Source organism: Rhincodon typus, chromosome 17 (genome assembly GCF_021869965.1).
Source record: "Rhincodon typus isolate 14 chromosome 17, sRhiTyp1.1, whole genome shotgun sequence".
In the NCBI taxonomy this organism is placed as follows: Eukaryota; Metazoa; Chordata; class Chondrichthyes; order Orectolobiformes; family Rhincodontidae; genus Rhincodon; species Rhincodon typus.
In genome coordinates, this window is record NC_063348.1 from 41881683 (window position 1) to 41906142 (window position 24460).

General features: G+C 39.5%; 1 protein-coding gene and 1 long non-coding RNA gene across 4 annotated transcripts in view; one reads left to right on the top strand and one right to left on the bottom strand.

The window, feature by feature from the left end:
• Positions 1 to 1572: 1572 nt before the first annotated feature.
• On the bottom strand, positions 1573 to 4244 carry LOC125485234. Its single transcript, XR_007263970.1, has 3 exons — positions 4121 to 4244; positions 3342 to 3458; positions 1573 to 1943 (listed from the first exon to the last, which is right to left on the bottom strand). It is a non-coding gene; the product is annotated as an uncharacterized LOC125485234 (long non-coding RNA).
• Positions 3635 to 24460, top strand: part of LOC109922116 (cat eye syndrome critical region protein 2-like) — a 69071-nt gene continuing 48245 nt past the window's right edge. For all 3 annotated transcript variants that reach the window (XM_048607139.1, XM_048607140.1, XM_048607141.1), the window contains exons 1-2: positions 3635 to 4039; positions 22457 to 22551. In XM_048607139.1, the coding sequence (XP_048463096.1) occupies positions 3902 to 4039; positions 22457 to 22551 (233 nt within the window). In that variant the 5' untranslated portion in view covers positions 3635 to 3901. The remainder of the gene's footprint in view (positions 4040 to 22456; positions 22552 to 24460) is intronic.

The window sequence follows — 24460 nt, forward strand, 5'->3', positions numbered from 1 at the left end:
CTATTTACAATATTATCTCTCGAGTTTGTTGATGAACTTTCAATGTGCCTCTTCTACTTCTCATTGATAAAATATCCTGCAACAAAATCACCTGAAAAATATCAGGTTTTTCATGTATGTTGGTAAAATCCCGCTCTACTTCAATACTATGAGATTGTTTGCCTGACATCCATGCCCTTGATGAGCTGAAACTTCCCTTTTTAAATGTAGTCTTTGCCCCTCCACCCCACCAGAAATGCTTCTCCAGTTGCCAATTCCCTCCTCCCTGGTAACTGACTTGATCAAAAAGTTCTCACCCTCATGTAGTATTGGACTCTGAACCATTTGTATGATACAATTTAGCCTCTTTGTTACAAAGGCTGCCTGCCTCAGCCTATTTCCTACTGAAATTCTTAAGATGTTTCTATCTCCAGACTTGATGATTCAATGCTTTCCAGGCCAGCCTCCTGTCATCCACCCTCCATAAATATTGGCTCAGATAAAACTCTGTTGCCTTTACCTTAACTCACATGAAATTCCCATCACCACATTCTTGTTTTGATTTATTTTTTTTTATTATCGTGTATTTTGTTACAAAATACAGTGATAAGTGTTGAGTGGCGACATCTTAAAAGACCGAAAATTAAACCAAAACATAGTTTATAACGGCAGAAAAATAATGTTCAACTTTACAGTCCTTCTTGTTAAGTGATCAGCCATGGGCCTGGAGTGGCCAGTTGTGGGTCACCCGTTGTTGCCACCACCGTGATTCCTCGCTGGACCTCGCCAATGTAGCCACCATCAATGCTGCCAAGTCCCGCATTGGCCCAAACTTGACTCTGCTACCACCACCAAGAGTCCACTCTGGGTCCATCTCGCTGATGCAACTGCTGCCAAGTCTCGTACTGGGTCCAAACTCACCTCCAAGAGCCTGCGCTGGATGCAGATACCATGGGGATCTCAAACTTGCCTTCACCACAGCAGCCTTGTTGACAAACATAGGCTCCTAGTCCAGCAACACCTTAACTTTAAAATTAAAATAGCATCCTATCGTTCAAGTCTGACCTGTTGTGCATCCCAACATATTTGGTTCCACTGTTGAAATCCATGCCTTAAGCCAGTTTAGCTCCAGTTCTTTCCTTAAGGTTCTGTCTCTCTTTTTCTTATATTCCTTAAAGCTATCTCATTGACAATTTTTTTGGTCACCTCCCTTAATACCTCTTTTAGCTCAGTGACAATGTGCTTATGAAGAACCTTGGGATGAATTAGAATTAGGTTTACTGTTTTCATTTCTAAAAGATACTACACAAATGTAGGCATTGATCTCTGAAGTTCCCCTATTAATAGTACCACTTCAAGAATGCAGATCCTAATTTCTCTGGTGTCTCCTGTGTAACATCAGCTTATACTACAATACTACAATTACTTTTTGATTATTTACCATTGTTATGATCTCAATGGGGCCCACTAACCTAAAACGAAATTCAATTATGTGGCTTTAACCAAAAGAATCAAGTCACAAGATGTCATGTTTAAAACACAAGTTTTTATTGTGCAATAATTAAACAAAGCACTAATACAATATTATATTTTGTAAACCTTTATTATTTAAGCCCAAAAGTCTCAGTAGGATACTCAACATTTTATTTCCACACATGTTCTCCCCAGTATTACAGAATCTTGAGGATTGCTTCATTTATCCTGGGTCCAAACCAAGATGTGCCAGAGCTCTTCATGATTAATTTTGATTCTCCTCAATGTTTTTGCTACTCTCAAGAGTTACGAGATCTCTTGGGGTCCTTCCACTAGCATTTGCTGAGGTGACCGTCGAACTCCCTTTATGTACCTCACGATTGTGAATGACACAGTTCAAGCATAGGCTTCACTGCTTCCTTGCTCAGTGAATCCAGAATGAGAACACAAAAACACGTATTGCTGGAGAAACTCAGCAGGTCTGGCAGCATCTGTGGAGAGAAAGCAGAGTTAATACGTCAGATCCAGTGACCCTTCTTGAGAACTGGACCTGCCTGACCTAAGTTTCTCCAGCAATTTCATTTTCCTTTCTGATTTTCAGCATTCGCAGTTCTTTGTTTCTTTTCAAAATCAGAACACTTTTATTTTGATTGCCTTCTGTTACTCGTCTCAGCTGTTTCCAAACATTTATGTTGGCAACTTTATCTCCATCTCCCTCTCTGGGAAAGCAGACAAACCTGACACCTTGCACTCTAATCACATGGCAACATGGTACCCCTAGCAACATCCCCAGGATGTCCCAGATAGAGATTCAAACCTACCATTCAACTGAAATTACTTATTCACAACACTGGCCTTAGTTTTTCCAAACTGGCATTATTGCTGCATGGTGTTTACATCATTGCTCTTCAAGATAGCGGTAAGATAAACTCCGATTGATTTTGACAGGATGTAGTTTAAGTTTGACCTTCTTTACTCACCATCCTTCAAACTTCTTCTTGGTACTGCATGTGATGCAGTTAGGAAGTCTTTGGGAGACATGGTATTAAGTGCCAGGTTTTTTTAATGGTTGGACAAGGAGGAATACAACGTCAAACATGAAAGGCAAAGTTGGTATACAAGAAGATCCTCTCACTAAATAGTTGAGGTTTTTTTTCTCTCCCAGGCTACTAGGTTTGTTGGATAACATCTGTGAATTTCAATCCTGCATGGTTACAATTTCTACAAAGTTCACTATTTTGCACGTTTTTTCACAAAAGTGTCTTGTCTTTTAGTAACTAATGTGTATTAATGTATATGATATATTTACAAACACGTCAATATCATTTTTGCATGAGGTTTTACACTGTCTAATTGGACGTTTTGATTGTTACAGTCAGATTGAAAGGCCTTTTCCAAAATCATTCCCAATTCAACAACAATGTCGCTCTTTTGACTTGTCATAAGATTAGCCTACACTTCTTGAATATTAAAACTTTAAAACAATATGCACTATATTTAATGCCCATATACCTTAATCTGCAGAATTCTGTGGATAAATAAATTCATTACTAATAGGAATCCCGGAAAACTGTCACTGGAAGACGTCGATATGTTTTTGGTTTCAAGAATGTTCAATTCCAGAGGCCTGTTGACAGTGTAATCACCAATCAACAAATGTTATTTTAATTTGTCTGTAATGTAGGGATAGCCTGTGATATCATAGCAGGTTTCGCCTCATGACATAATTACGAGTTTAACTATGTCCGTGATTTCACAATTTAGTATTATTTTTTTAACTCCGCTACTGCAGGGGGAGACAAACATAACTTTCAAGATGGTCTTGCATTCTACATACTCACACATAAAGGTGCCATATTTAACAATCAGTAACTATATAACAATGATACCTAACTTGAGGAGTGTCATGCAATCTGAATATTACAAACAGCCATGCTTCAAGAGGTCGCGAGCCGGCCGGCTCAAGATTCCAATTGTAACGGGCCGACTTCCGGTTCCCTGGGCACCTACAATCGTCTCACCCAGAGGCGGGGGAAAACATAAGGTAATGTTAAAGCAAATAAACATGAATAAAAGAACAGCACAATAACTACAGCCAATAAATAATTACTAAAATGAAAATCAACCATCAGTGTGTCTGCTAGTGTTGATGAGTCGTTGATTTGCTGCGATTTTAGTTGGGAATTGGCCTGTAACACCCCTCTTTCCTGAGGTGGTAGAAGCGGCGCGGCGCGGGCCGGTCAGGCTGTTGGTCACAGTCAGTGAGAGCCGAGCGGCGGAAGCGGTAGCAGCGGTGGAAAGAGAGGCCAGCGGAGCGGTGTGAAGCTAAGTCGGAGAGGGACCGGCCGATTAGAGAGAAGTCAAGCCAGTGAAAACAGGGACCGAGCGAGAGGAGCCGGGGGTGTCTGTGTGTGCGCGTGTCCCCGGGCCGGATGGGAGCGGCGGCTCGATGGCGCAGCCGGGCTGTGTGAGGTCGAGAGGCCGAGTGTCGGTGGATAAGCTGCGCTCCTGGTGGGAGGTGCCGGCCATCGCTCACTTCTGCTCCCTGTTCCGGGCTGCCTTCTCGCTGCCCGACTTCGAGATCGAGGTAAATGTTTGAGCCGAGGTGATGGTTTTTGGTGGGGGTAGTGGGGAGAGAGAGAGAGAGAGTATGGGCCGACGTCCTGACCTCCCTTCGTCCGCGCTAAGGCACTATCTTCACTCGGAGACCAGCCGGTAACGAGAAGGAATTGACGCCGCCTTCTGTTTCGCTGCTCGGAACCGGCTCTTTCCCGGCAGCGTTGTCGCCTGAATTTCCAAGGCCCAACCTCTCTCTTTGACCCCTCCCCCGACTCGGTACTGTACCGGCTTTAGATATGCCATTGGGATTGGGAACAGGGGAATTCCATCTTTTTCCTGCGGCCTTAGTTTCCCTTTCAGCTTTAGGGCTTAGGTTAAATCGATGATCCCTCACCTCGGCCGCATTAGCTTCGACTATTGTTCCTCGGGTTAGTGTTTGTTGTCCGTCTTTTATGTTTAGTTATTGTTTTGTCTAGTCTAGCTTTAGGGTTGGGTTTTAATTGGCTTCTTTCGCATGAGTTTCGGTTTAATTATTGTTTTCTCCTTGTGCGTTTAGATTTATGTTATCATACTGTTTGCTGTTTAAGCTTGTCAGGTTTGCCCCAGCCTCACAGCAATGCTAGATTTACTGTTTCTCTTTTGGTGTCATCTTGAATATGTTACTATGGAATTGAATAATCCAAGTGGGCCCAACCATGATTTAAGAGGATTGAAATCCTTAAACTGTACCTTTTCAAGTTTGTTTACATTTCTGTTTATAAAAAAGCTTACGTGTATATATAGATTGTATCGCCTTTTACGACCACCGGACGTCTCAGTTCTTTAGATCCGCCGAAGTACTTTTTGAAGTGTAGTCATTGTTGTAATATGGGAAATGCAACAGCCAATTTGCACACAACAGTGTGATAATGATCAAATTATTTATTTTTGTGATGTTAACCGAGTGATAAATATTGTACCAAGATACCACTGATGGTTCCCCTGCTGCTGCTCAAAATTAATAGTGTGGGATCTTGTAAATTCATTTCGGGGCAGGTGGCGGAAGACGGGTGCAGATAGTGTCTCAGATTAACGTCTCATCTGAAGTACACCCGTTCTGACACTACAGCACTCCCTCTGTATTGGTGTTGTGTCAGGCTTGATTTTTGTGCTCAGATCCTACAGTGGGACTTGAATTTATGGCTCAGAGTTTACCAACTGAGCTACAGTTGACATTGATTCTATTTAGTGTCATGTCTGTACAATGAATTATGATTTTATATAAATCACTTGGATGTGAACCTAGAAGATATGGTTGGTAAGTTTGCAGAGGATACCAAAATTGGAGGTGTAGTGGACAGCAAAGAAGATTATCTCCGAGTATGACAGGATCTTGATCAGAGTAGCCAGTGGGCTGAGGAATTGCGGTTAGAGTTTAATTTAAATAAATGTGAGGTGCTGCATTTTGGAAAGGCAGGACTTATACACTTAATGGTAAGGTCCTGGAGAGTGTTGCTGAACAAAGAGACTTTGGAATGCAGGTTCATAATGCCTTGAAAGCAGAGTAGCAGGTAGCTAGGATAGTGAAGAAGGTATTTGGTATGCTTGCCTTTATTGGTCAGTGCATTGAGTAACAGGAGTTGAGAGGTCATGTTGCAGCTGTACAGGACATTGGTTTGGCCACTTTTGGAGTATTGCATGTAATTCTGACCTCTCTTCTACAGGAAGGATGTTGCGAAACTAGAAAGGCTTCAGAAAAGATTTACAAGGATGTTGCCGGGTTTGGAGGGTTTGAGCTATAGGGAGAGGCTAAATAGGCTCAGGCTATTTTCCCTGGAGTATTGGAGGGTGATGGGGGAGCTTACAGAGGTTTATAAAATTGGGAGGGTCGTGGATAGGGTAAATAGGGATGGTGTTTTCCCTGCAGTAGGGGAGTCCAAAAGTAGAGGGCACAGGTTTAAGGAGAGAAGGGAAAGATATAAAAGGGACGTAAGGGGCAACTTTTTCATGCAGAGGGTGGTGCCAAAGGAAGTGATGGAGGCTGGTATAATTACAACATTTAAAAGCCGCCTGGATGGGTATATGAATAGGAAGGGTTTAGAGGGATTTGGGCCAAATGCTGCAAGTGGGACTAGATTAATTTCAGATATTTGATTGGCATGGACGAGTTGGACCGAAGGGTCTGTTTCCATACTGTATGACCCTGACTCTATAGTCATGTTTAGGAATGCTGTAACCTGCGTGTAAAAAAGGGGGGAAAAAATCATGTAATTTAACAGCGGCAATGTTGCAATTGTTCCTTTTCATTATTTTTGTTTGACTATTGAGGCTCAGTGATTCATCTCCTGTAATCTAAAGCATGACGTTGTTCATTTTATAATGCCTCTGTGTAGGCGAGAAATGGTGAAAACTACCTTGAACCAGCAGAGGCAGTGACGTAGTAATGTTTCCTTTTAAGCAAGGTGTTGCTGCAGAGTCTCACAGACATATGAGCCTGACCGAGAACGGCTTATCATTTTATTCCTAATGTGTTGCATTCAGTAAAACAATGGTTTCCAAAATTAAAGGAGGTGAAAGCTGAATACTTAAACCAGAACCAGGAAAAGAGAAGTTAAAAATTAAATAGCATGTGAGTGTAGAGTTTCTAGACAATTTGGTGTCTATTGTTGGATTTAAGAAATTGTTTTCATTCAACATGAAATTAACCTTGCTGTATTCACAAAGGCAGGTATCAGCACAGATTATAAAGCATTTATTTCTGATGTTGTCATGTCTAATATGCTATATACCTGATTGTGGCTGCTTACACACCTGGTGTACATGTGCATGACCAGTCATGTTAGTTGTACTGCTGTTATTATTGCTTTTTTATAGAAATAAAGATTTTTGAATACGCGTAGCAACTTTCATGACCTTGGGTTGACTCGAAGCACTTTACAAAGCCAATTAAGTACTTTTTTTAAAGTGAATTTGCTGTCATGATTTAGGAAAGCTGATGGCCAATATATGGCCACGAGCATCAATTTGATAATGACTGGATTTTAATGGTATTTATTGAATGGGACACCAGTCTTTGGGAAGAAATCCTCTCTGTTTCAACAAACAGCTGTGGAACTTTTATATCCATCTAAGAAGCTGTCTGGGACCTCAGTTTAACGTCTCATCCGAAAGATGTTACCTCAAATGGTCCTGCACCATTTTCTGTCTAGTCTGTAGAGTGGGGCTTGAATCTATAGTTTTCTGACTTGGAGTTGATCAAGACTCAGTTCTTCCAGCTCATTGTTACTTTCTAGTTAAATACGGCCAAACTTCACGACTCTCATTGCTGATTCACTCTCTTGCTGACTCGTTTCTATGCAGTAATTGAGTTTCTCAGCAAATTTTGAGAGAAATTTTCATGATTACCCCTAAACAGAAGATTGCATAATCCAAGCAGTTCCCTTTCGTGTTTGCACTTTAAGAAAGCACTTTGGAGTATTGACTATACTATTCAATTTTTGGAATAATTCACTTTTATTAAGGTATTTTAATCAAAAAAGGAAAATAATAGCACTGTGGATTAGAGGACTCTAACCTCTGTAACTGTGTTAGAACACACCTCAGTGTTGGCAAGAAATTTGCTACAGTCTTCCAGTAGCAAATGATCTACGGGAACTCAGTTTGTCTTGCACAATTCCATATTTTAGTGGAACTGTAATGCTAACTGTCTGTATGATGCCAATTTTTATCTCAAAGGATTGTTGCTATGAAAAAAGTAGCAGTGATGCAGTAGGGATTTCTTCTTTTGTGATGAGATTTAAGGTGGATAATAAGGTTGATGCAGATGATCTGTGCTGTATTCAAGGGACTTGATGCACTGTATGAAAATAAAAGCATATGGTCGAAAAGCAATGATTAACTGGTCTATCAAGATTGCTTCACACAATCACGATACATTAAAAATGATTTAGAACATCCATGTCCACCAGCATTGTGTAATCTCCTGAAAGAACCATGAATGATTGTGTTCCATGACCAGTTTAAAGTGGGGGGTTGGTATGGGTGTTGATGTCTGGAAAATTCCTCTGCATGATCAAAACTAGCTCAAAAAATCATTGACTTATACTGATTGAATAAGGCAACAACTTCGTAAAGCTCCATGCACTTTATAGGAACAATTGGACATTGCTTATTTGCCCTAAAATTTTTGTGTGGCAAGCATTTGGTTGAAAAAGAAAAAAAAAGTGTTTGAAAAACACTGATTTTAGGAAGACAGTTCCAGAACTCGGGACCTTGGCATCTGAACACCAATCAGCAGTGAAGTAATTAAAATCTGGGCTACTCGAGGCCAGAATTGGAAGAGTACAGATAGCTTGAAAAGTTGTCTGCTGGAACGGGGGTGGTTGAAGTTACAGAATAATTTGGAAACCAGAGTGAGAGCAATCAAATCAAGGTATCTCTTAACTGGGGATCATTTTAGGTCAGTGGGTTCAGGTTTGACAGTGGCCAGGGACTTGGTATGAGTTAGGACTGTGTGGCAATTTGGATGGTCTCGGGTTTGAGGCTACTTTGTGAGAAGTCTGCAAAGCCTGTGTTGAGATAGTCATGCCTATTTGAAGGTGGTAGCTGTCAGGAACGTGGTGCTTGGGGAAGTGGAGCGAGACAGTAATAACATTTGAGGCATTTAGACAGACACATGAACGGGCAGGAAACAGAAGGGCAGAGTTTTGTTCAAATGGTGATGCAATGGGAACTGTAAAGGTTCAAAGGGATCTGGGTGACCTTCTACACTAGCCAATGAAAATAAACAGGCAAATGCAGCAAGCAATTAGGAAGGCAAGTACTAAGTTGCCCTTCATTGCAAGAGCATTTAAGTTCAGAAGTAGGGCGTGTCTTACTGCAGTTATAAGGACCTTGGTAAGACTGTACCTGGAATATTGAGTGCAGTGTTGGTTTCCTTACTTTCAAGAGAATTTGCTTAGAATAGGAGTGTGGTGAAGATTCACTGGGCTAACACTGGGGATGGCAGGACTGTTATATGGGTAAAGATTGCTTACACTGGGCCAGAATTCGCTAGAGTTTAGAAGAATGAGAGGGGATCAAATTGAAATGTGTAAACTGGGTTGATTAGATGTAAGGAGGATGTTTTCCTTGGTTGGAGAGTCTAGAACCAGGACCACAATGTCAGTAGGTAAGGGTAGACCATTTCAGGCTGAGATGAGGAAATATTTCTTTACCCAGAATGTGGCCAGCCTGTGGAATTTGCTACATCAGAAGGCTGGGGGCTGGACCACTGAGTATATTTGTGATAATTGTTTAGATATTAAAGGCATCAGAGATATGGGGCAAAGGCAGGATATGATGTTAAGGTGGAGGATCAGCCATGATCATACTGAATGACAGAACAGGCTTGAAGGGCTAAATACCTTATTGGTATTGGTTTTTGGTTCATATGCAATATCACTGGCTGTCCTTAGCACATTTGGAAATAATTGTTAGCTTGAACACAATGCTTTCATTATTTTCATCTAACTGTCTTGAGTCTGCAAAATTTAAAATGGAACCCAGGCATTTTTAATATCTGTGCAACAAAGGTGTATAAGGTTGGCAAGCATTCTGGTGGCCCTTCTCTGTATGAACCTTTTACAAAACATCAATGTCACGAGGAACGTAATGTCTTAGTCTCTAGTACGGTTAAGGAAGAGGCCAATTATAGTGTTATTCAAGCTTCATAAACTGCTTCAGGTACAATGAAGTGAAAGAAAAATGGTTGTTATAAGCATTAACGATTTTTATGAGGAGAAACTTCTTCAGCCAGTGTCGAATCAATGGAATTCATTGCCACAGAAGGCTGTGGAGGCCAGGTCATTGAGTATGTTTAAGACAGAGATAGGTTCTTGACTGTTAAGGGGATCAAAGGTTACGGGGAGAAGGCAGGAGAATGGGATTGAGAAACTTATCAGCCATGATTGAATGGCAGAGCAGACCGATAGACCGAATGGCCTAATTTCTGCTTCTGTGTCTTACTTGCTTCTGCACAACGTCAGCGTCCCACCTCTGAGCAGAGTCCAATACAGGGCTGTGAAATTAAATGCACTTTCAGTTTATAAATTGACTGCATTAATTTAAGTCTGTGGCATAATGTCATAAATGGTTATCCTAGCCAAAGAGAGAGTAATGGCATTGGGCTTTTTGTTTGCAGAAAACATTTCAGGTCTCTCTATTCTCTTTCACTGTTACATGTCTGGTCAGGATAGTGAACTGTGGAAGAATCAAATCGCACAGTCCTGAATCAAAAAAACACTCAAGTCCAGTAAAGATCTGTATAGAACAATTTGAATGACGACTAGTTTCAGAAACATCCTTAGTCCCATCACCAAGGATTTGTCCGTTTTAGTAGCATTTTAGTGAAGAATAAGGAGAAAATTAAAAGCATAATATTAATTAAGCAGGTCAACTGCATTCTTTAAATATACAAGCATACAATGAACGGATAGTGACTTTAAGTTGACAAATTAATCAGCAAGGATATTAGGAAAGAGAAAAGAAAGTCTACAGTTGCTGATGCTGCAAAATTAAGATTGTGAACATTGCGCAAATATATTGAGAAGGTGGTCACAGATACGAAGAAGGATTTGAAACAAGTTGCAACTGCCTTAGCAATTACATTGAGAAATATTTTGAACCGGCAGTCATGGGAGAGATGCGCACCCCTAGGATGTAAGCTGAGTTGAAACCATGAATAAGCATGAAATAATTAACATATATTAGATAATGTGTTATCTAAGTATTGGAGCAATGTGAGCCATAAGGTCTCACCAAATTGCAGTTACTTAAATGGTATCAATAGTGGCTTTATTTTATTTACAATTAATCAGGCAATTAAGAGTGACTTGGTGTCAGATTTGTGTGGCAATGTTTTCTTTGAGAATGTTGGCGTGCTGTCAAGCAACAGTGTACCTACATCTCTGCCCTGAGGCCTGGGCTCAAGTCCCACCTCGTCCAGAAATTTGTCGTAACACATCTGAACTGGTTGATTTAAAAATATCTACTGAGAGCATGTATCACTGAAAATGGCTGACTGGTTTGGAAATAGCTTTAACATGGTGCCCATTTTCAAAAAAATGTGGCACAAAGCATAATTGATTATCTGTTTTGAAGTTATGAAAATTACTACCTTAGTAATTGTTCAAAACTGTTTAGATGTTGCCTGACGATCTTTGTGTCTTTTTTTTTTGAGGAAGTGGCGTCTGGACGGACTTTGAAAAGCCCTGTTGTTATATGCCTAGACGAACAAAATGCATTAGACTGTAGGCTAAATGTTGACCTTAAATCAGGAGACTGTTCAAGGTAAAACTTGAACTTTTTTTTGAAGAATTGGTCAAAGCATTAGGAACAGATTGCATATTGTTGAAGGTAGGTCAGGGTAGGGAAAATTGAAATGGGTGTCCCACAGATCTGTGTTGATAGATCTTTTGTTTCTGTATTGCATTAATGATGTGGAAATTGGAGTAATTTGAAAATTGTGCAAAACTACAAGGGAGGGCTAATTCTGCTGAGACTGCTCCAGAACTGTAAAGTGAATTGGACCAAATACACAAGTGGGCAGACTAATGGCAGATCACATTGATGACAAATCTAACGTAGGTCATGTAGGAAGCAAAAATAAATGTCATTAATCACAGAACAGCCTGAATGGTGTCAAAATAGGAGAAAAAGCAGTTGAAAGGAAGACTGGGTGTTGTTGATCTATGTGCCAAGTATTGTATAGCTGTTTATTACTAACAAAGTTAATAGGATTTGGAACTGTGTAGGTAAAACACGGGGCTGCAAATCAGAGGGGCTTGAGTTGATAAGATATTATGCTTTCTCCTAACTGCGCTTCAAGTACAGCAGCTATCGCTTGCGTTACTTTATTGCAGAGGATAATGAGAAGCTGTTATTTTTAATCAAAGTATTTGGATGTATAATGACACACTTCTAGGGCAGGTGGGATTTCTGGACTCCGAAGTAGAACCACTACCACTGTGTCACAAGACCCTATGAATGTGGCAGTCTATTTTGGCCAAATGGTGCCAGTTTCTAAGGTGCCAGTGAAAATGTTTACACCAGTTTGGCTATTTCAGGCAGTTCAAGTGGCTATTTTCACCTCAAGATTACCATTCGTTAAGTTACTGCTTACAAGTGGGGGTTTCCCTTTGAGCATTGTTCAATTATTTTCCCCCTCAAAGATTTGTCGAGGTTCATCAAGGAGATTGCCACTCCCAAGTGTGCATTTTTTCAGTTAACTGAGGTTGCCACTTTCTAGCTGCGTTTTGAAATTAAATATCAAATTTATAAGTAATAAATGAATATTAAGTACTAAAACTATGAAAATATTTGCAGAATTATCCTAAGATGTGATTTGCCACCGTTTATTTTCAGCTGTTTACATTTATATTTGATAGTGTGGCTTTCCTTCAATCATTACAAAAATTGCATTCCTACAAATGCTCTAGTTTTAAGCAGTGGCAAATATACCATCATCATTCTGGTCACTGAGACACAAGGTGAATGCTCAGGAATAAAAACAGTGCTGTAGTAACTCAGAGATAGTAGGAACTGCAGATGCTGGAGAATCCGAGACAACAAGGTGCAGAACTGGATGAACACAGCAGGCCAAGCAGATGCTGCTTGGCCTGCTGTGTTCATCCAGCTCTGCATCTTGTCGTCTCTGTAGTAACTCAGCATGTCCAGCAGCATCTGTGGCGAGAGAAGCAAAATTTAACGTTTGGTCCAAAACAACAACACTTGGAACTAGATGTTCTGGTCCTAGAGAGAGTTCCAATAGAACCAAAAAGTTGATTTCTCATGGCAGGTGATGAAGATCACAAAGTTCAGCATGTTATTGGAGGGTTCATTTTGCAGATAATACAATGAAAGATAGATTCTTAAAAAAAAAAACTTTAAGGTGAATCAGGAAGGTTTGGACAAGAAGCCGTATTGTAGAGCGAGTGTGAATCAAATTTAGGTGATTATGATAAAGTAGAACTATAGAATCATTAAAACTTGTAATGAACTGTAGATGGGTTAGTGCAGGTAAGTCACTGGAGAGATACCAAAATCAAACAATGAGGATTCTGAAGATCTGAAGCAAAAACAGAAATTGCTGGAGAAACTGGCATGGCGTGGCAGCATCTGTGGAGAGAAAACTTTTAGTTAACATTTCAAATCCGGTCCACAGATGTTCCCAAACCTGCTGAATTTCTGTGCTGGCAAAACAATTGGCTGACGTAATGGGCAGATGTTAGGCTTTCCAAAAGGTTTAAAAATGAGATGGGCCTAATGACTTTCCTTAATGCAATTACTTTGCGATAGGCATAGGTACAACTTTGTCCCAACAGAGAGAAAGCTTTATGTTCTAACTAGTCGTTGAGACAAAAATTGCTATTTGTCCGAGGTATTGGCGTGACTGGGTCAGTTTTATACAATTACAACACAATTCAAAAAAGCACAGGAACAGGCCCTTTGGCCCAACAAGCCTGTGCTGATTCTTAATCCTTATTTAGACTTGCTACTTCCTGCCCTTGTGTGATTTCTCTCCCATTGTTCACCTCCCATTTTTGTGTCTATCAATTTTCGCCTTAAACATTGCTAATGTGCCTGCTTCCACAACCTCCACTGGCAGTGCGTTCTAGACATCCACCAGCCTCTGTGTGAAGTATTCTCCCTGCACTTCTCCCCTAAACTTTCCCCCTCTCACCTGGAAGCTATGTCCTTTTGTAGTTGAACTTTCTACCCTGGGAAAAAAGGTGGATAGCCAGAGGCTGTCTATGCCGCTCATAATTTTGTAAATCTCGATCAGGTCGCCACTCAGCCTCTGTCTTTCCAATGAAAACAATCTGAGTTTATCCACCTCTCCTCATAACAGAAACCCTCCAGACCAGTCAGCATCCTGGTAAACATTCTGTGTACCCTCTCCAAAGTATCCATGTTCTTCTGGTAGCATGGTGTCTAGATCTGCACACACTATTCCAAATGTGGCCTAACTGAAGTTTTGTACTGCTGTAACTTAACTTGCCAGCTTTTATCTTCGACACCCTGGCCGATTGAAAGCAAGCATGCTGTATGCCTTCTTGAAGAGAGAGAATTCAGAAGAAAAGGGGAAATCTTCTAATGTTGCTGTGCCGTGAATGGGAAGAAAATGGGTTGGTAATAAGATGAAGTTCCAGTAAACCTTCAAAACTGGAGCAAAACCTAAGTTATTCGGCTGTTATATAGACTACTGTAGCCTGTTGTGTTACAGCTTGTTGGAAGTATTTTGGAAATCCAGGTCCAATGTGAACAGGGCTACCTGCATAGTTAGGTCTTTCTTCATCAAACAGTTTGGTGTGACTGGTAAAACTAAACATTCTAGAAGTTAATGTTGAGAGTTCCTAATTACCTCTAGTTTGTTCAAGTGGTAATAAGTTTTAATCGAAATTATCCCTTTCAGCAACTATAAATTCAAGTTATTGAGCTTGTGTGTTGTGACTCATGCCCCTTTTTATGAAGAAACTGTATCTTGAAATGTTTTACTGTGTTAAAGGGGCTATACAAATGTAAGCACTTGTTGAAATGTTGGAGACTGTTGGGTCAAATAGTGTCTAGGATGAGTGAGATATTGTTTTTGAGTTTTTGCCTTTTCTGACTATTAGTACCACTTGGGCCACTAGTAAGTCTACTGGAATAATCCCAGACCAAAGTGAGATGAACACTGCTCCCATTTCTTTGAATGCCCAAAAGTGAATGCAGCCAAGATCATATGAACAGTTTTGGTCCTCTTATCGAAGGAAAGATATACTGGCGTTGGTAACAGTACCACAAAGGTTCATCCCAGGGACTTCTTATAAGGAGAGATTGAATAGGTTAGGCTTATACGTGATGGAGTTTAGAAGAATGAGAGGAGACATTATTAAAACATAGGATTCTTCAGAAGCTTAATAGAGTACATGCGGGTAGGTTGTTTCCGCTCCTGGGAGAGTCTACATCGAGAGGGCATAATCTCGGTAAGGGATCACCCATTTAGGTCAAAAATGAGGACTGTTTTTCCTGAAAATAGTGAATCTGTTTACTGGAAGTTCCCTATCAGGACTGGGTGATTACGTGTATTCAAGGCTGAGATAGATTTTTAGTCGGGGAATCAAGGGTTGTGGAGATGTGGCAAGAAAGTGGATTATCCGATCAGCCATTATTTCATTGAATGGTGGAGCAAATGGCAGACTGGACCAATGGCCTATTTCTGCCTTGCATTGCTTATTCTTTTACGAGTCTGATTGCAAAAACCTAATTCTGTATCACTTAAATCTTGAAACTGCATTGCCTTAACAATAATTGATCAATGTCAACAGGATTGACGATTGATGCCAAGTGATCATTTAGAACCTTCTGCTATATCTTGAAAGTCTACCAAAATCTATCCTGAGGAATGTAAGAAAGACACTATGCAGTCTTTAATGGTCCTGACCCCTAATGTAGCTAAAATGTATTTTGTATGTAGCTACTGCATTCATCAGCATCTTGCATTATATAACATGTTTAAAATTTAGAAAAATGATCCTAAGTGCATCACATGAAAGCTGTAAGACAAAAGTTGACTGACTCAAAGTAGACAATATTAGAATGGGAAGTGTGAGCATGTATGGTGCAATTTAAATGAGAGTTCAAGAGCAGAGTGATCTGGTGGGGAAAATGCGCATCTTTGGTGACAGGACAGGTTGAGAAAGCAGGTGAAGTATGAGGAATCATTGCTTTTTACTTTATGGCTGTATTAATAAAACCAAGGAGAGGTATACTGCATATTTATAATTCACTTCTTAGGCCACAGCTGGAGTATATGTTCAATTCTGGGCACCAAACTGTAAGAAGAATGCCAAGGTCACAGACAGGGTTTCAAGAGATTTGTTAGTCATACAAGGGATGAAGGACTTCATCTGGAGAATTTGAAGAGGCTAAAGCTGTTTACCTTGGAGCAAACAAAGTTGCAAGGACATTTGACAGAGTATGAAAAGTATGAATGGTTTTTGGTAGAGTAAGTAAGGAAATTGTTTTCAATGATGGAAAGTTCAGTTGAGCATTTGGTGTAAAAGCCAGAATCAATGTGAAAACTGTTTGAGTGCACGAGGTTGTTGTGGTCAAAAATACACTGTCTCAAATGATGAGGAGGATCTTCTAGCTATGAAGGGAGTGTGACGAAGTTTTGGGCTGACAGCACTGATGTATGAAGAGAAACTGGGTCAGTTAGGACTGTATTCATTGGAGTTTAGAAGAATGAGCGAGGAATCTCCTAAAAGCTGTGAAAATTCTAACAGGGTAAATGCAGGAAGGGTGTTCCTAGTGAGATGAGGGGTCACAGTTTAAGAATATGGGGTAGGCCTTTTGGAACAGAGATGAGGAAAAATTTCTTCACCCAGAGGGTGGTTTTTTTATGCTTGTGTTCTCCCAATTGAATGACTCTTAAGTCCTCTGCCATCTTTGCAAATCTAATTCTCAAGATCTGGAATTGGTGTAGCATGTTCACAAACTTTAGTTTGGCAGTCGAATATGAATCCATCATTAATGACATAGATTTTGTAGAAATAGCAATGAGGCTGTAAGTGGAAATCAAAGACCAATTTCAGTCATCCCTAAATGCACAGTTAAATGTGGAAATCAGAATCCGCTGTTCAATTTGCCTTTCTCCACCAACTTTCCTAGGCCGGTATCTTGCTGAAATATTCAGCATTCAAATGTATGAAAGGCTAATAAGTGTTGGGGCTTGTTCATGCAAGTGTAAGTCAGTTTTTTAAAGCCATTATAATTCTTAATTATGGTCAAACAATCTATCAGGTATACTTTTCATATTCTACTTGGAAGTGATTTTGATGGTGACCTTGTGATGATTTCAGTTTTTCTGTAACAGTCGTTTGCAGGTCAATTGTCCTTGGGTTTAACAGGCATATTTTTTTTTCCAGATTAAAAAATACTATAAATTTGAGGCTTGTTCAGCAAAGTTCAATTCGTAGTGGCTATGAAATCTGCTATAAGGTCACTCTGATTTACGTTTTTAACAATGCCACTCTTTAAATTATCCAGAACGTTGTTGGGTAGCAAGTCAGCATAATTGCCAGGGTTTCAATTACAGAATGTGTATATACCATATTTTTTAGATCTGCACAATTTAGAACATGTATAAAACAGTTGCACATGGTCATTTTTTTTATTCCCTGCATGTACATAATGACTTTATAAGAGTTTTAAAGATTTTTCTCAATTGTAAGGAATAAGCAGATGGTTGTTGCAGAGAGAAGTCAGAGTGGATGTTAGTTTAAAGATTTCTTTCCTAGATATATGATAACACAACACTCTACTGGAATAGCACTTCAGAGGGTGATGTTTGAATTATGCTGCAGATGCAGGTACTAATATCATTGTTCTTTGAATAGTTTGTCCTTGGAGAGTAATGTGAAGAGGATTTACTGGAATGACATTCAAGATGTGAAATTTCAGTTTTCTGAAAATACATAGAGCATGTGGAATACTTTTCTTGGAGCAGAAAAGGTTTGGGGAAGATTTAACAGCATGGTCAAAATTTGCGTTGACTGAATGAGATGGAGTTTGGGACAAGAAGGCAGTTGTGAACTTATTTAACATCGTCATAATCTCAGGATGTCCCAAGGTGCTTTTCAGCCAATTAAATATTTGAAGTGTCATCATGGGAGCAATTGTGACAGCCATTGGATATATTGGCAAGTGTAAATAAAGAGAAACAGGATTCTCCGGCAGGTGGATTGAGAGATTTTGGATAATTGACATTGTCTGAAAGACTGGAGGATTCGATAATACTTTTGAAAAGAGACATAATAAGAGATATATGGATAGAAATTTGGAAAAAAAATTCTTAAGTCTATTGGGAAAGAACAGCAGAGTTGGACGAATTAGATTTGTCTTTTATAGATCTGATGGAGAGAGTACCTCTTCGAGGTATGTTGGACGGAACAGTCTCCTTCTGTAGGATTCTGAGAATTTAAAATAGTCATTAGTAATGGTATTAATGGAAATTGAAATGCTGTTCCAGCTGCGTAACTTAAGTGCTTCACACACGACTGAATAACTAGGTTTCAAGTTGTTGTGATAACGTTATCCACAAGAGCTAGCCCTGGAGTCTTAAATTTAAGCAGCCTATAATTAGTAATATTCATAAATAGCTTGAAATTGGGTTAGTGTACGATGCCACTTGGAACCTCCTCGCTATTCAGAGATCTGGGTATTGCAGTGCATGTGTATCTAGTTCTATTTTGCAGGTTAAGATTGCATACAGTATTTGGCTAAGATGGCAGTCAGGATTGTACATGCTTGATTTTTATATTAGCATGATGCAGGCATTGCTTGCAGAACATAGAAATCAGTAGTGCAGAGAATACGCGTGTGAAACTAGTTCACACAAGTACTTGACAAAGGGGGATGACAATATTCTCTTTAGAGCTGGATTTTGAATTAAGAGGACACAGGTGGTATGAAATAATACTAAAGATGCTTTGATCTCTCGAGCAAAATGGCCATCTTACGTTTTTATTAAGTGTGGAAATACAGTCAGCTAAACAAATATTACATCTTGTCCTATCGATCTGAAATTTCACAGAAGGGAATTTGTGCCTCATGACACCAAGGTGAAGATTCTGTAGTTATGTGTCCATCTTTTGTGATTCCAAATTTAAATTGCAGATATGCATTTAGACTTTTTAAAAATAATGTTCATTTAGACAATACAATGTCAAACTTAGATGAAATATTGCAAGAGTCCTACAGAAGAAGGAAATTGCATAACATACAACAGAAGTTGTATTTAAAAGTAATCATAGTAGTTGAAGTATTTTTTAAACAAAGAACCTTATTATATTGACAAATGTGCTAGTAAAAATAGATCTTTTAGAGTCGTAGCATTGTACACCATGGAAACAGACCCTTGGGTCCAACTTGTCCATGCTGACCAGATATCCTAAATTAATCTAATCTAGTCCCATTTGCCAGCATTTGGCCCACATCCCTCTAAAACCTTCCTATTCATGTACCAATCCAGATGCCTTTTAAATGTTGTAGTTGTACCAGCCTCCACCACTTCCTCTGGCAGTCTTTTTGCCATTGATGCTTACGGACTAAATTAATACTTTTAGCACTGTTTGCTCATGTAAAGTTGCCTTACATCCATTTTGCCTTTTAAATAAGTTAAGTCCTGCCAATGACTTGAACAGGAAGCCAGAGCTATTGACATAATGTTTATCTGTCCACACAGCACTCAAACCAAAAGTAATGTGCCTGTTGTGCTGCTAACTGCATCCCCTGTTGACTGGCTCGCCACTTTACATGGGGAATGAGGTGAAGGATGAGGCAACCAATGGTCCTTTGAGTGCTCTGTTTGGATCAACAACTATTAATTCAGCTTAAGGGTACTTGGCTGTCAAGTGAAATATACTTTAAGTATGAAGCCATTACCCAAGCCCTGCAGCTTTACTGGCAGTAACAGCCGAGGGACTGACACTGCATGGGCTATGAGGGTGCCTAGTGCAATTGTGGTGGTAAAAAACACGACCGTACAATTCCAATTTTACCCAGTGTCATTGTTAACTATTTTCATCCATTGATGCTACCAGACTTGTTGACTGTTTCCAATATCTGCAGAACTTTGCTTGGGTGCCTGTGTGGACAGTCTGTGATCTTTCATGAGAACTGGGCAAAGTTAGAAATGCAAAAGGTTTTGAATAGTAAAAAGGGCAGGTAGGAAAAAGAACAAAGGGGATTTCTTTAAAATTGAGGTCATTACTGTAGCTGAAAGCAATTCTTTATAAAGGTGAGATAGAGAAGGGATTAAGTGCCAAAAAGTTGTGGTGCAAGGCTAAAGGGAGTGGCCTTGAAGGGAGAAACAAAGAATGTCTATAGGAGATGTGAATAGCAAGATACTGGAAGTTCCTACCTAAAAGCAAAGGAAAAGAATAGAGAAAAAGAGTTGTAAGGTCGAACTTCTGATTTTGAACAGGAAGAATGTGTCACATTAATAACGATAAGTAGAGTAGATTTAAACAATGCTTCAGTGAAATGTGCTTATTTTGTCCTTAGAATACATTGGCAAGTACTTTTAACAGGAAAACTGTTTGCACAAACTCAACAGAGCTTCTCCGTTAAGTTTTCAGTTCTGTCACTTTTTTTTTTATAGTACTGACACCTTGAGATCAAATTGAGGACAATGTGGGAGTTTTCATGTTTCACCACTGTTCCTTCTGTTACTATGTCAACATTCAGCACAGATGGAGATTATATCCTGGTGTCAAATGGGGCCTTTATGCCAGCCCAGAACACCGAGTTACTATGCCAAAACTTGTACTTGGTATATTTTTCAGTTACCTGGCAACATAAATGTTAACAGATGGTGCCACTGACATTTTATCTGGTGTCTTTCACATCTCGCTTGGCATGGAGAGTGATTGTGATCTTTTTTAATTTTACATTTGATTTAAAATACTATGGTTATGATCAACAATAAACCTTGTCCCCTACTTAAGTTGGTATGTTAAATATTTACAAAATAGGTAAGCAAACAGGGTAATCACTGAAATAATTTATTTCCCAAAAATTCAAAAGTGAAAGTGAAAAGTGGGCGGGTGGATAAAGACAGAATTGTGGTTGAGGACGATAAAGAAGAAATTCAGACCAGTAGCTCCTGTGATGTCTGTACTCATGTAGAGACTACATAGACTTAAAATTAGGGGAAGAGAAGCAATCAATCTAATCATTACTTTAGCTGAAAGCAATTTTTATTTTCTATTTGGTCTACTCAGTGCATTATGGCTCCCACCATATGTAAGCTTCAAGTATTTTAGCGCAGATACTGTGTGCACTTGTCTTTTGCATTTATGTTCAGTGTATTGTACTACCTTCATAAATAGGAATGCTTTAAAAAAAACTTTTATTTTCTGTGGTGATGTTCAGCCTGCAGTGCAGAATTATTGGTGTTGAATCCAGGTAGAGGTGTATTAGCAGTCAACCACCACCTTTATTTCCCAGCCTATGCACACAATTTCAAAACTTGATCATCTTTAGTACAAGTAACAGATTTATATTTCCTGAATAGTCCTACAACACAACAGTATTCATTTGTGCGATGTTACTGGCTGGGCCAGAATTTGTTGCCCATCTGCAGTTGTTTTGAAAAGGTGGTGGTAAGCTGCCATTTTAAATCACTGCAGTCTGTTTGCTCTAGGTAGACCCACAATGCCATTGGGGAGGGAGTTCCAGAATTTTGACCCAGTGACACTGAAGGAGTGGCGATCATATTTCCAACTGTGGAATGAGAGTGGCTTGAAGGGGAACTTGCAGGGCATCGTGTTCCCATGTATCTGTTGCCCTTATCCTTCTAGATGGTAGCGGTGGTGGGTTTGGAAAATGCTGTCTAAGGAGCCTTGGGGGATTTCTGTAGTGCATCTTCTAGACGGTACATACTGCAGTTTCTGAGCTCAGTGCTAGAGGGAGTAAATGCTGTTTGATGTGGTGTCAGTCACATGGGCTGCTTTGTCCTGAGTGGTATCAAGCATTAAGTGTTGTTGGTTGCACTCATCTAGACAAGTGGGGAGTATTCGGTCATACTCCTGACTTGTGCCTTCTAGATGGCAGGCAAGCTTTTTGGAATCAGGATGTGAATTACTCGCTGCAAGATTCCTTGCCTCTGGCTTGCCCTTGTAGCTACAGTACTTATGGTGGTTAGACAAGTGCAATTTCTCATTAATAGTAACCCTCGGATGTTAGTGGAAGATTCAGTGAGCTTGATGCCATTGAACGTCAAGCAGTGGTGGTTAGTTTCTCTCTTACTGAGGTGGTTATTTCCTGGCATTTGTGTGGCATGAATGTTACTTGTACCTGTTAGCCCAAGCCTGGATATTGTCCAGGCCTGCATTTGGACATGGACTGCTTCAGTATCTGACAAGTCACCAATGCTGCTGAACATTGTGCAATCAGTCATCAGTGAACATCCCCACTACTGAGCTTAGAGGGGGAATCAGTTTTCCAGAGGTAACCTTTTCCATCCAAATACATCTATGGGTATATTAATTCCTATCATTATTTCATAAGCATTGGCCTTGGAATCTAATAATGAGTGGAATTAGATTGTGTAACCTGTGGAGAATAACATTAGTGCAGAATTGACTGTCTGAGAGGTCTGTTTTTATGCTATAACATTGAGAGACGAGGGTAGCTGAGGTGACACATTTTCCCTTTGCATGATATCGGAGCTGTTCTGTATTTAGTTTACGCACACCTCCTAACTCACGTAATTTACAATATCCTTACTCAAATTTTCATTGTTTTATTTTCAATAAAAATGTTATAAATTTGTCCTGTTAGCTGACCTAATTTTAAATTTTGTCGTGGTTAAACAACCTCTGATGAAAATAGAGATTTGGTGATTGTAGGCTTTTAAATTAATGACTTTTTCCACCAGGAATTTGAAGATGCGTTGCTGGTCGATAACTGGGAATTCTTAGAGGACCTAGTTTCCAAGCTACTTCGAGGATGTTATCAACGCAAAGATATTAGGTCAGTGGTATAGCTAGTGTTGCGTACTTCATTAATTGTTATTAGATATTTTAATGTGTTCAGTTGTATTTAATGTCAGGATAATCAAGTTTATTACTGCTAGTGCAATAAAAGAGAGATGTTATAATTGCACGCTGTCTGAGCTGATGCTACATTGTTTATATTGCCCTTGGTGTTTGAATCTTAGCAACTGGCTAGATAGGATACAGACTCTATGAATTCGCTTCAGTTTGAAGAATACAATCCAGTAATCTAAAAGTAAAGTCTATAAATTAATAAAGATGAAGTAATTGGAATAACGTGAGAAAATCTGTTTTCACTACATCTTTATTATGCAGTCTCCAAATTTAAGTTTTCTGTTAACTGACTTTGTGTATTTTTGATATCGATTTGAATTAATGTTGGATGAATTGAAAAAGAAGTAATAAAATGAATTGTGTGTAGTCTTAAACACTAAGACAATTATAACTTAAGGTCTTTATCATCAGATTGTCTAAAGTGTAGTGGAACTATTTACTGTGTTACAGCCCCACCCTGCATGATGCATTTGATTGCTTTGGCAGATAGAACTGTTTTGAGAGAGAATGTTTTCAGCAATGTCACTAAACACTCCTCTGTATCTTTTAATTCGGCAGTTATTATATTTTTGAGAAATAATTTAGAATGCTGTATGAAGATTGACGTAAAGTTGTGAGACTGTAACTTAATTGTAGCTTTTTTAAAATTATATCTGGTGATCAACTGTGTTCACTTTGTGGTCCTTTTTTTTTGATGGTACTAGCTGAAGTGGAAATGAAACATGTCCAGATTTTTGCAGATCTAATTGAGTACAGCAATTTATTTCAACTCTTGTTACCAGGAAAGGAAGGTGAAGGAAATGCATCATAAATTACTATACAACATTAATAGCTGTAGGCAGAAAACATTTCATGATTCCAGTGCTAGGCCCAGAGCCTTGAATATCAAAGTTGTGATACCCACCTCAACCACCCTCCCGGGCACTGCATTAGAGAACCCCCCACAGCCCTCTGGGTGAAAAACCTTTTTCCTCAAGTTCCCTCTAATCCTCCTACCTTTCATCTTAAAAGTGTATCACTTTGCTGTTGACCCTTCAATTAAGGGGAACAGCTGCTTTCTACCCAGCCTGTCCATGCCACGTTTAATCTTTTATACACCTCCACTAAGTGTCATCTTTGCATCCCCCCATTCTTCATTAGTCCAAAGAAGAAAACCTGAGCTTATCCAGCCTTTCTTCATAGCTAAAGTGCTCCATTCTAGCCAACATCCTGTGAATCTACTCTGCAGCTCTTCCAGTGCCATCACATCCTTCCTATCATGTGGTGACCAGAATTGCACACAATACTCCATCTGTGGCCTAACCAAAGTTCCCTACAGCTCCAACATAACCTCCCTGTTCTTATAATCTACGTCTCATATGCCTTCTTAATTATCCCAGTAACCTGTCCTGCCACTTTCAGTGATTCTAAGATCCTTCTGTTCCTCTGAGCTTCCTTGTGTCCCATTGTTCATTCAGTACGCTCTTGTTACTTCTTCCGAAGTGCATAATTCTTCAATAGTGAAGACGTGAAACTTTCACTTATCCCATAAAATCTTAACACCATAACCCAGAAATTATGTGTGATAATTAGTCACAGAGTCATTGAGATGTATAGCATGCACCCTTTGGTCCAACTTCTCCATGCCAACAAGATATCCTAAATTAATCTAGTCTTATTTGCCATCATTTGGCCCATATCCCTCTAAACCTTCATATTCGTATACACACCTAGATGCCTTTTAAATGTTGTAATTGTACCAGCCTCCACCAGTTCCTCTGGGAGCTCATTCCAATACATGCACCACCGTCTGCATGAAAAAGTTGCCCTTTAGGTCCCTTTTAAATCATTCC